This window comes from Lytechinus variegatus, chromosome 4 (assembly GCF_018143015.1).
Source record: "Lytechinus variegatus isolate NC3 chromosome 4, Lvar_3.0, whole genome shotgun sequence".
NCBI classification, from domain to species: Eukaryota; Metazoa; Echinodermata; class Echinoidea; order Temnopleuroida; family Toxopneustidae; genus Lytechinus; species Lytechinus variegatus.
In genome coordinates, this window is record NC_054743.1 from 15,620,280 (window position 1) to 15,631,831 (window position 11,552).

An 11,552-nucleotide genomic window follows, 5' to 3' on the forward strand; every position below is an offset into this window, starting at 1 on the left:
CATTGATGTATGTAAACTGCCTTTCCAGAAGTTGCAAAATTCATATATACAACAGCACAGGTTGAAGATATTCTCAAAACCACAGGGAAGAGGTATTGATCAATCTATCACATTTCCAAAGTCAACCAAAGTCTGTGGTCCCAAGAGATCCAACATAGTTCAAGTTACCTGTAGTTCTACAATGATACACATGTATCTAAACAATATTTGATCCAGTCACATATGTACCAGTATACATAGTTTGCATTTTATCAGCATGGATAGAAATAGGTCTGTGATCAAAAGGTAAATCACTGGGCACCAGACCGACAAGAGACTCTGTACAAAACTTTCAATTGGCAAATAGTTATCTGTAGATTAGGATAAAGAGTGTCACTGGATTTGGTACGTCTCTCCACGGTGCAAACACATAATGTATCATAAAACTCATTGCATGGCATGGCACGACTGACCACTTTCTGCAAGCCAGTTCCCAAAACCTACCAATTATCAACACAAACGAATGATTCTATTTTATGAATGGGATTAGAAGGAATGAACTGCAACATTGCATTACAAACCACATGTCTGTAACATGCAAACTTCATGTTTCCTGTAATACTAGTATTTCATGTGAGCTTTGTGGAAGTCAAAAGAGGGTGATAAAACACATATATTTTATTTTTTTATCAAAAAAGGATTGAAATGCATGACTTTGGAGATATAAAAAGATTTCGCGTTTTATAGATTCAATGATACTAAGGAAATCCATAAAATCAAGATAAATTATAATAATCATGATTTTACATTTATCATGAGAAATCCAAGTAAGTTCTACATTATTGAAGAACAAATTTAAATTGTGAAATAACTCATATATTTCATGTGATAAAGTAAAAATATAAGAAATCAAGCTGTTATTGATCCGTTCAAATCTCAATTATGGAAAATCCATCTATATCATACTTCTTTACATAGAAATACACATAACATACATTTAGAAAAAGAAAAGCACACTGATGCATGTTAAGCATCAAATCTAGAAACACTTTGGCCTGTATTCTGAAGTCAGGTTTAACTTAGATCAGGGTCTAACTCTAATTATGGGAAGCCAAAGGGGTCGAAATTTTTATCAAGTTGTATGTTTCTTATGTTTACTGTGCCCTTTCCTGATTCATCCATGGTGAAGACAATCATCTATTTATAGGCCAACTTCCTAGACAATCATGATTGATTTGAGAGCCAAGAGAGCTAAAATATGATATCTCTACTATTAGTGATTTATGTAACAATTGGCTATCCACGCTTAAACCACAACTTTAAACCTGAGTTTGAGTTCAATCCGACTTCAGAATACGGGCCTTTGCATTCTAGATGTTGGGGTTGCTGGATTTCCCTATTTGTGATCGATCAATTCAATCACAACTCTTTATGAGACAGGGCCCAGGTGGGTGTTTCATAAGGCTGTTCGTAAAGTTACGTACAACTTTACGCATGACCGTAACATGTTCTTGTGTCATAAATTCATTATACAGGGAGATCATTTAGCACAAGAAAGTATCACTAGTCGTACGTAAAGTCATTGGTATTTTACAAACAGCTTAATGACACTGGGCCCTGATTTATTTTATAATCCTGCAGCCGCTGAAATGAGACTTTGTTTTTTCACATGATGATTTCTTTTTCAAAGTTCTGCAAATCAAATCTTTTATCAATCTTAAAATACTCAGCTGAAATGAAAGGGAACTTGTATCTCTCATGCCATTCTCTTAACTTAATCCTGTGAGATTCACTGTAGTATGGGGTGGTGATGATCAATGGTCTACAATTAGTTGAATTTGGTGTTGGAGAAGTCCATTTCAGGATGTTGCTTCATAAATCTGAAATACAGAGTGAACAAGAGGGAAAGATAGATGGTAAGAATTATTCAAATACATGGAAAATAGTTTGGATAAAACAGATAAAAAAAAAAGAAAGAAGGCACTTGGGGAAAATAGATAGATGGATGGATGGAATACCATAATACTTGTCTCAAAAAGTAAGTTCAATGTCTTTCACGGTAAATTGCCAATTCGTCTACTGCCATCCCGTCCACTCACCACATGGTCTACATTCATTTCGTCTAATGCCATTTCGTCCATCAACATTTCGTCTACCACCCATTTTGTCCAATCACCATTTCGTCTAATAGCCATTTAGTCTAATAGCCAGTTAGTCTATAGCCAATTCGTCTACAACCATTTCGTCTACCAACCATTTCGTCTAAATCCATTTGGTCTAATGCCAAATCGTCCATTAACCAGTTCGTCCACCGTTCATTTGGTCCAATAGCCATGTCGGCTAATTTCAGTTGGTCCAATATCCACATCGTCTACTTATCAACTCGTCCAATTGCCATTTCGTCTAATAGTCATTTCGTCCATCAACCATTAGGTCCAATAATCAGTTCGTCTACCAACCAAATCGTCTACTAACCATTTCGTCCAATTCCCAAATCGTCCAATAGCCATTTAGTCTAATAGCCATTCGGTCCAATAGCCATTTCGTCTAATACAAATAATTTGCGTTATCCGAGGAGGGGAGCGAAATGACTTTAATACCTTGAAATTATTGATATTAGTTTTAAAAAACCCCTAAAAACTATGATGATAACTACTATCGCAAGGGTCGATTCAGTGGGTACAGCAATTCAGGCACCCCCACCCCCCCCTAAAACGCACACACACACGCACACATATAAAAGGGGGAACTAAGATGGGGAAAATGGAAAAGGGTCCTTTTATTTTAATTTGTCGCTCAATTTTTATTTAAAAAAAAGAAAGGAGAATATTGTATTCCGATATCAAAATACGATAAACAGATGAAAGACAATATAGCCTTTTAAAGAAATATTATTGATCAATATACCCCCCACCCCCCAAAAAAGAGCTCTTCCCGATCTGTCCTATCTTCTTTCCTTGTACTATCCTCTCCCTTTTTGTTCGTTTCCCGTCGCTAGAAGCCCGCCTGCGCCTAAAATAAATGTAGGCCTAGTAGTATTGACAATAACGATGAGTATAATGTTTGTGATATACTCATGCTGTAGCAATTAATGGATATAATAATAAGAATGATACTCATCATAATGATACTAATAAATAATAATAATAAAATTCACAATAATACTACTAATAATAATAATTATGATGATCATATTACTAATATTAACAAAAATGATAATAATAAGGATAATCATAATAGAAATAATATACATAATTAAAAACACTTCCATAATGCAAAGTAATCAATGACGAACAACACTAGTCAACAGTGATAAAATAAATCAAGAAGTTGAAGAGAATTGGTAATTAATTAGGCCCACAATCGCGAATAGAGTCGACTCGGGTCGTAGAGGGCGCTAGTGCAGCATAGTAGACCAGTATGCGTATTAGACGAAATGGTGATTAGCCAAAATGGCAATTGGACATATTGGTTATTAGACCAAATGGCAATTAGACCAAATGATTGTTAGCCGAAATGAGTTTAGACCAAGTGATAGTAGACCAAATGGAACATGGACGAAATGAAAGTAGACCAAGTGGTTATTAGACCATTTGCCTTTAGACCATTTGGCTATTAGACCAAATGGGAATAGACGTAATGATAGTGGACAAAGTGGCTATTGGACCAATTGGCAAAAAAATACCATTAGACCAAATGGCTATTAGACCAAATGATAATAGACGAAATGGCTATTAGACGAAATGGTGATTGGACGAAATGGTAATTGGACCATGTGGATAGTGGACCAACTGATGGTAGACGAAATGATATTAGACCATGTGGGTAGTGGACAAAATGGCAGTGGACGAAATGGCAATAAACCTCTTTCACACGGTCCTTCCGTAAGTGTCTTTTTACTGTGAAATGTTACACTGATAATAGAAAAAAAAAGGAAAATGTGGGAGAACTTTTCTGAAATATGCACTGAGCCATTGAATTCAATGATAAAAGTGTTATGCATCGCTCACAGCAGCGTCCCCACATTCCCAATTTTTTTTTCTAATATCCATCCAGTATTATGAAGGCATAATATACATAAAACACAGCTGTGAGTGGTAAGGTGTTTCTTACTTTTATTATTATTTGTTTGGCGTCACCTGTGCCTGGGAGGCGAAAAGCGAACTGAATCACTGTGACCCGCAGGTCTCTCCTCCCGATATAACTGATTGGGGGGAATGCAGGTGGACCACTACATCGGGGCTTCCCCCTACTCTTATACGAATAGTGCAAAGGTGGTGTCTCTCCTCTACACGGGGCCTCCATTTAACGTCCTATCCAAGGGATGGAGTGTTTTCCAATGTAACATAGCCTGCATCTATGAAACATGGGAGAGACGTTTACACACAACGCACTGGCTTCAGTCATCCGCCCGGGGTGGACTCGAACCCACGATCTTGGTTCGACGGGCAGACGCGTTACCGCCTGAGCCAACACCGCTCTCTAACTTTCATGAAAGTTCATCTGTGTTGGTTGAAAATAAGAAAAAGTTACATTTTTTTCAGATTTATTCTTTGTGTTGAGAGCAAAAGTTTAACTTTTTCTTGTGCTTCTTACTTGTTGAGAATATCTTGTTTCTTTTGATCTTCTGATGTAGGTAATCCCATTGATTTTTGTCTTTGATCATACATCATCTTCTCTACCATACCGCGAGTCTCTCCTTCCAAGTCTGACAACTACAAGGGAAACAAAATACTGTTACCATGGCAACACAATTTCTGTTACATACAAAATACATGACTTTCTACATCTTTACCTCAAGACCAGTGTGTGTGCTAAATTTCATGACAGTTGGTTAAAATCCGAGGAAGTAGTTTGAACTGCAAAATTTGCAACTTAATGACTACATGACCGCCCACCCGCCCAACCACCACCGACTGTATGCCGTTTCCGACATACCCTCATGCCATAAAAATTGTAACAAAATATGCTCATTCATACTTACAATAAAAAAGGAAGCACAGTGATGTTCATAGCCGGGAATATTAATAAGAAACAAAGATCGGCAACTTCTTCATGGGGAATATAATTCTGTTAACCAATATTTTTAGGGTTTGCGTGCCTGTTTGGTGCCTTGCATTCATCTTCACGGAAAAAATTGGTATTTGTGATGATAATAAATGCATTTATAAGACTGCAAATATCTTCTCTGCTGAATGCTTGAAGCAATGTTTTCATTATTATCCTGGCTTTAGGCCTGCTGGCCATCCCATGGTACACAAACATTTCAGGGAATACATCTTCCCGCAAGGTTACCATTTCACCTGGGTCGAGTGCAGCACAATATGGATGAATTTCTTGCTGAAGGAAATAAACACTATGGCTAGGAATTGAACCCACATCCCTCAGATTGAAAGATGAGTGTCAGAACCAATACACCACAATGCTTCTATAAGTGATTCATACTTAAACAGACATAGTTTGACTGTACCTTTGAGTTTTCTGGATTGACTTTCTTGGTGTTAATCTGAGGATCTGACTTCACTAACCTATCCCACCATTCCATTTTGTTGATCTGGAAATTGAAAAATATATATATACACTGTATATGTAAATACTCATAGTCATGCGATTAACAGTGTGAGAATACAAATGAAAACATATCAGAGTCAATAGGAAATATGAATGCTGTTCATCTACTAACAATCTCTGATTGAAATGCTTTAGATAGGAAACTAACTTTTAAAGTTTATTCTTGTACTCGAGTATATTCTCATAATTCCGCTAATGAAAAAAATGATTATTAGCCATGATTATAATCATTTTTTAAAAATTGCTCAGATTTAAAACTTTTGATAAAATAATTCCCATATATGGATATACAATGCAACATAATTTCAGATGCACATGCATGTTTCTTCCATTTTCAAGATAATAAGTTTTTAGAAAATCTAACAAGGAAATTGCTCAAGATATTGAAACAATTTAGAAAAAGATATATTATCCACTAGACCACAATCTCTTCTCGATTCCAACTCGGAAAATGGAAATTTTGAAGGAAAAAAAAGACAACGGCATTCAAACATACCTTTTCAAGGTAAAGAATAACAATCTGTTTGTCTTGAATGACCCAGTGGCTCTCTTCTTCCTTTAGTTCATTGCATGTTTCACCATTTAATATGGGGTCATGACCTTTCAACCCGACCTTCAAGCGATGTTTGGTGATGGACACGACAAGGTCGCGGGGTTTAACTGCCATTGGCATTGGAATGTGTACCTGAAATTACAAATAATGACATTAAAAACTTAGGTAAAATTCATTGACATATTACCTACTTGAAGTATATGTAAAGTCAGGTATGAAGAAAGTACATACTGTAAGTGATATCAAAATTGTAACTTCTGAAGGTTTCCATGGTGAAGTAGAATATTGTAGTAGGTTTCATGGAATACCATGTATCTTTCTTGGGCAAATGTTGGTCCTGAAAAGGACCACCCAAACTCGGTGTTTTGACAAATATGTTCTTGTCATCTTTAGGAGAATGAGCAAAGTTTGTAAAAAAATATCAACATTGATAAAGGTTGGATCTTGAAACCAGGTCCCAATTGCATAAAACCTTTTATTGAAAGTGGGCTGAACAGCCAATCAAACTTAAAGGTAAATGCTAGTTTTGGTAACGATATGAAAATGAGTTCGTACAGAATCCAATGAAATGACCACCAAAGTGTCTGTTTATATAAATAAAACGCATGTGCCAAAGGATTCTGGAAGAAATTGTGTAATTGCTGAGAAATCAGCAAATAAGCACAGGATTCGGGTAGAGCGTCCGGCTCGACATTCAAAGCAATAATAATACACTGTCCCACGTCCGCTTATCTGTGTTGGGGATCTTCAGTTTGAACATTTTTCAGTGTAGATTTCAAGATTTCACATAGTTCAGTTTATGTAACTGTACCAGATCTAGATCCTCGATGATATACCGTACTGACAATTAAGCCTTGTTTTACAACCTTTCTAATGAAATCAGTGTTTACTGCAACTACTGGAATTTCTCTTTAATTACTTCATGGAAGTAACCACCAATGGTGAAGTATATACAATAATACCAGGTTTTATGCAACATGGGTCTTGGACTACTTTAAGACCCATGTTTAGTTCCAAGTTAAAGTAGATTGAAATTTAGGCCCAAGTGAAGTTCAGTTCGATGGTCAATCATTTTTCATACAGGAAAGTCTATGTCCTTGTTAGAAATACAAAGAAATTGTGCAAATATAAATTCTAACTAATGTTTGAACAAAAAAGACTTTCAGGTTCCCCTTATTTCAATGGAGTTTTGTATTCATTTGACCATATCACCATATAGCTTTCATATAAAATTTGGTGTGGGGGGGTTTTCTCCATGCTCTACAAAAATATCATTTGAAAAATATTGAGATACAAAAATGAAAATTGATGTAACACTTTGGTACTGTATTAGATGGAATAATAATGCTAGTGTTTTCTATACCTCTACTTCTTGCAGCGTTTGTGTCCATCTATAATTTGGCATGTCAGCTCCATTGCCTGAGTTTGGTTTCATCTTTCCCTTATCTTCTTCATCATCCTCTTCGTCATCATCCTGAAAAAAAACAAATGATTCAAACAGGAGTAAGATTACAATAAGAAGAAATTCATAGTGCAAGATACATTTGATCCCTAGACCTCAAACTCATGCAAGATGATAACAGAGATGCCAAGTTCAAAGACCAGGCCTATGCGTGAGATTTTCTGTGAATCTGAGTGAGATCACAGACATTGTGTACAATGTATATGGGGATAAGCTGTGATAGTTGCGTGAGACAGAGATTTGAGGGGATGAACAAGAGTCCAAAATGCTTGAGTCTCACACATAATGCGTGAGACTTGGTAGCTCTGTGATCAGTGATACTTCATCATACTTGATTGATACTTTTAAAGATATGATGACATTTCAAAAACGTAAACTTGTTTAATATTTCAATATTAAATCACCTTGCTTCCTCCATCAGAAAAGCAGCACCTGCAGTCTTTCTTTGCTATGCAGGCAAAATGACAAAAAAAAATGCCACCATCATTAACTACAAGTAAAAAAATCCCCAACAATGGAAAGAATTGCTGGTGTTCCAAAGTAGGCTTGCTACAGAAAGTATAAAGAAGTTGTAAAGCAAACTCACATCTTCTTTTGTTTCCTTTTTGGATTCTGTATTTCCAGTATCTCCTGTAGCATCTGCTCCTTCACTGGGCTCACCTGCTTTCTCCTAAATAATAATTAAAAAAACATTGACACAATGCCCCACCGTGATTAATTAATGATTAGTACAATGATACATATTGAAGGCAGAAACTATATATGTACATGGTAACTTACAAAATCCATCACTATAGCTCACTTGAAAAAAAAATGTTTACTCAAATTCATAAGTACCCTGAGCTTATGAATACCAGATCCACCTAACCTGACAATGAAAGAATTGTTGGAGATCCTTTGTAAGTGAGTATTCAGATTCTCTATCATTTGGTCCCATTTTAAATCAAATATTGTGGATAAAATTCTCATTTTAGCAAATAACTGAATGGGAAAAGAAAAAGCTTTCAAAAATTTGATAGGGGCATCAAGATAACAAAAGGGAAACAGAAAAGATTGACAGTAATCCTTAAAGATACTGTAATGAAGTAAATCTACCCCATTTTAAATAGGCATATCATTGATAATATACATTGCAAGAATGTCAAAATAATACAGAGAACTACAAAATAAATAATGCCTATTTAAACAGAGCAATGACTAACCCTGTCTATTTCAGCTTGTAATCTCTCTGCCTCTTCATCTGTAAGTTCTTGTATCTTGGGTTGGTCCTGATCTTTCTTCTTGGACTCTGCAGCTAGCCTTGCTGCTGCCTCTTTAGCCTTCCTCTCTGCCTTGGCCTTCTCAGCCGCTGCTGCTTCTTCTTCCTTCTTCTTCTTAGCATCTAAAGCAATCTTTTGATGAGCCTTGAAGCTTCCTATTACCACCTGATCAGATCAATAGTAAAATAAAAAAATACTAATATTAGTTGTTTAAGAGAAAATCAAATGTGGTTCTATCATTTATTTCCATCTTAAAAAACACAATGGCAGTGCTATTTCATGGAGCTTGTCAACACCATCAAGTTGAGGCCAGTGTTTTTTAATTTATTTTTTTTATAGACATTTAGAAAGCAAGGAATTCACAGAAATTGTTAGTGTTGACAATTTAATCAATGTAAGACACAATGACAATAGTTACACAACAATACATCAATGCTGCAAGTCCCCTGGTTACTGACATCATGCATTATGTCTCAGCAATAAAGGAATACAAAATTTCCAATTTCCTCATATTACTCTAAAAGTAGGTAAAATAATCAGATTTAAAAGAAATAAACTAGACACTTTAGAAACACTTTAAATAAATAAATCTGTTACGACGACTCTTAAATGTAATAATCTGTCAAATGCCAAAGCATCATGGAAAAAGGTAAATCTCTCTTTGTAGAATTTTGCAAGATACTGACAATTTTTTTTATTTTTTGGGGGAGGGGCTACAATTCAGAAAAACATATCACCTTCTCTGCTTCTCCTTTCTGTGCTCCTGTGAAGAAATCTGTTTTCCTCCTCAGAAATCCAAAGAAATCATTGATGAGCTGTTTCATATCACAGGAAATAAACAATCCAAATGTAGAATCAATTAATGAAGAGAAATTAAACTTATTTACATATCTGGTTGATCTTATTTTTCTTTTGAACTGATATTGATTTTAAGGATCTCCTTCAATGCTAATCCAAACTTACCTGTGATGAGGGCTGGTTACATGTATTTGTAGATTAACAAAAGCATAATGTAAATTGCAATTGTAATGGACATGATTTTTTTCATTTTCATGGAGGAAAAAAAAAATCTTCCAACTATATAGAATATAACACAGCTATGCACAATAATACATAAAATCATAAACAATTGATATTAAAAATATAGCAATTCATTTCTAATTTGATAGGGAGAAGAATGCCAACTTTATCTGATTTATATATTATGACATGGTCATCTTGGGGATAATTTGATTGAATGACAATTGTTCTAACAGTTCATTTTCTAATGATTGAACAGGAGTAAAAAAAAAAAATCTGAATGTTAATAGGAAAATACTTTACCATAAAAAAACCCATTAAAATGGGAATGAAAATAATTTACTATGAGAGGCAGCTGCTGACATGACGACAAATCTATCCTTTCGGTTTCAATTAAGTTTCATTACTTTCATGAATATCATCTTAATATTCTTGCATATTTTTATATCCTACCAAACATTTTGCTGATTTTTGTCTGATTTTATTAAACACCAACTTCAGCCAGACTGAATATTAATTTTTATTAGTATAAAAAACAAATAGGATTTTTTCTAGAAATTTACGTATTTGATAAGATGACAGTGATGATCCTACAGTAAATGGTTTCAATCGAAACACGATAGCGGTAGTGTGGGACCGAGATAAACTATATGAAGCGAAGAAACGCAAAAATGAACGTATGGGACCGGACCAAAATGAACTGATACTTGCGGACGTGCATAGCAAATTAAATGCAGTACAATCACACAAATCAAAACTTATCATGAATTAAATTATGCCAGTTACGTACCTGATGAATTCCTTGTTCTTGTTGCTGGGCCATTGCCATCAGCATACCGTCAAATCTATCGTCATCCTCAGCCATTTTTCCACATGTGGTTCAGCAGAAATGGATGAATAAAATTTCGTAGTCTTCGTTTTCTAGCATTATGCGATCATGCAGCGCAGGCCAGGGCGCGGCGGCCGGAGTCAGAAAATTCTAGAAACAAGAGCAAACTACAGGGCCTTGATGGTGGTGGAGGAAGAGGAGGGGGCCGGTGGGGGGGGGGGGGGGGCTGACAGGGGTAGGTGGTTAGGGGCTTTACTGTTTCAATTATGAATGGTCTTAGAATTTCCAATGACGTTTGGAATATTCAAACTATATTTATTTTTTATATTTTTGTTTTTAAATTTATTTATTTATCCATCTATTTCGGAAGGAAGGAGAAGGGTTAGATGCGGGGGAATAGATGGAGGGTAAGAAATTAGTAAATAGATAGCTATATATGCAGGGCGGAAGGAAGAAGGCACACACACCGGCGTATGCCATGGGAAGTATGATCCTCAAGCGCCCTTTTTTATGGGGGGGGGGTAGTTCACGTTTCAAGGAAAATGTGTAAGTTGCTGACTGACGGACTCTATCCATTTTCTATTCTTCTGAATTATACTAATGATGATGATGAATTATGATGAAGACATGACGATGATGGTGATCATGATGACGACGACGACGGCGATGATGATGATGGTGAGGATGATGATGATGATTCTATTCTATTCAATTACATTTTTTTAGTCTATGATACATCCTTGTGAACGTTTCCTCCATCCAATAACAGAATATTGCACACATATCATATGATTATATAATAAATTAAACACCATAGAAAATTGCACTCGTAGACACGACAAATAAAGATTGATTGATTGATTTTATTTGGCAAGTCAC

At 35.6% G+C, this 11,552-nt stretch overlaps 1 protein-coding gene across 1 annotated transcript; it reads right to left on the reverse strand.

Annotated features, from left to right (window-relative positions):
• Positions 1–1,624: 1,624 nt before the first annotated feature.
• On the reverse strand, positions 1,625–10,774 carry LOC121413485 (nuclear migration protein nudC-like). The gene is made up of 9 exons (XM_041606307.1): positions 10,635–10,774; positions 9,562–9,639; positions 8,768–8,989; positions 8,152–8,235; positions 7,467–7,577; positions 6,047–6,235; positions 5,450–5,533; positions 4,576–4,694; positions 1,625–1,859 (listed from the first exon to the last, which is right to left on the reverse strand). The coding sequence occupies exons 1-9, from the start codon at positions 10,707–10,709 to the stop codon at positions 1,808–1,810; spliced, it is 1,014 nt and encodes a 337-aa protein (XP_041462241.1). The 5' UTR covers positions 10,710–10,774; the 3' UTR covers positions 1,625–1,807.
• Between the last annotated feature and the right edge of the window lie 778 nt (positions 10,775–11,552).